The sequence below is a fragment of the Penaeus vannamei genome, chromosome 14, assembly GCF_042767895.1.
Source record: "Penaeus vannamei isolate JL-2024 chromosome 14, ASM4276789v1, whole genome shotgun sequence".
In the NCBI taxonomy this organism is placed as follows: Eukaryota; Metazoa; Arthropoda; class Malacostraca; order Decapoda; family Penaeidae; genus Penaeus; species Penaeus vannamei.
The window spans coordinates 39,759,044-39,760,000 of NC_091562.1; the positions used below are offsets into that span (position 1 = coordinate 39,759,044).

General features: G+C 41.2%; 1 protein-coding gene across 3 annotated transcripts in view; it reads right to left on the reverse strand.

Moving 5' to 3' along the window:
• Positions 1-440, reverse strand: part of LOC113830478 (uncharacterized) — a 23,508-nt gene extending 23,068 nt beyond the window's left edge. The window contains exons 1-2 of one of the 3 annotated variants that reach the window (XM_070129935.1): positions 247-440; positions 45-74 (exon numbers count right to left, since the gene is read on the reverse strand). In XM_070129935.1, coding sequence (XP_069986036.1) covers positions 45-74; positions 247-310 — 94 coding nt within the window. In that variant the 5' untranslated portion in view covers positions 311-440. The remainder of the gene's footprint in view (positions 1-44; positions 75-246) is intronic. The other 2 variants (XM_070129934.1, XM_070129936.1) reach the window with 2 other exon arrangements.
• Positions 441-957: the final 517 nt, after the last annotated feature.

Consider the following 957-nt stretch of genomic DNA (forward strand, 5'->3'; position numbering starts at 1 on the left):
CAAAACTGAGAAAAGGACGCGGTGGTCTCGGCCACATGACGTACCTTTGGTGCAGAGACTCTCCTCGGCGCCACCTGTTGGGAAATGTTTGGAAATCAGTTGTAAGAATGATGGTAGCCTTTATAGGTGAGGATACTAATGATGACACTGTTAATGAGGCTCGTTTAACGATAATAATAAAATCATACTAATGATAAAAACAGTAATAGATTAATATTTATTGCCTACATTTAAAAGACTACTTACTGTAAGCCAAGCACGTCACTGCACAAATGAGGAAGGAAAAGCGGGACCCGAGAGCTGGCTTCATCGCGAGCCATCCGCACACGTGTCGACACAACCTGACGCTCTTCGCTTCTGACTCAGGAAGACGTCAGCACATCTGCCTTGCGAGATCAATCCAGGAAGTCTTGTTAAGGTGCCAGCTCCTCATCTGTTGATGGCTGTTTGAAAAAGAGTTCAATGGAGGTCAGCATTTGAATGGAAAATAGAGCTTAAGGTCCAGGAAATGGATATGTTTTTACGGACTAGAATTACGCATATATTTGTGACACTAATACAGTAGTTTCTAAAACTTCGATCTGAAAACATAGTATACTGTTATTGTGAATTATGATTTTTTTTTTTTTTTTTTTTTTTTTTTTTTTTTTCTTTTTTTTTTTTACGGACAGGCGGAGTGGTCCCTGCCCCTGGTGGCTTGGCCGTGGGCTTCCTCGCGCTCTCTCTCGCCATCGTCGACGGCGTGGTTTGCGAGAGAGGAGAGGCGCTGTGTGGATCCAGAATTCCAAAGATAAGCCCCATTTACTTCTTGAAAATGAATTTTAAAATCGTTTTAGTATGTGGTTAGTTACCAGTGAAGTATGTCGTTCCAAGTTTTACATTTTCTATAACGTGAATCATATATCAAGGCAAAAAAGGAACTACATAGATGATCGGACCCTAGGCCTATATAAAGAT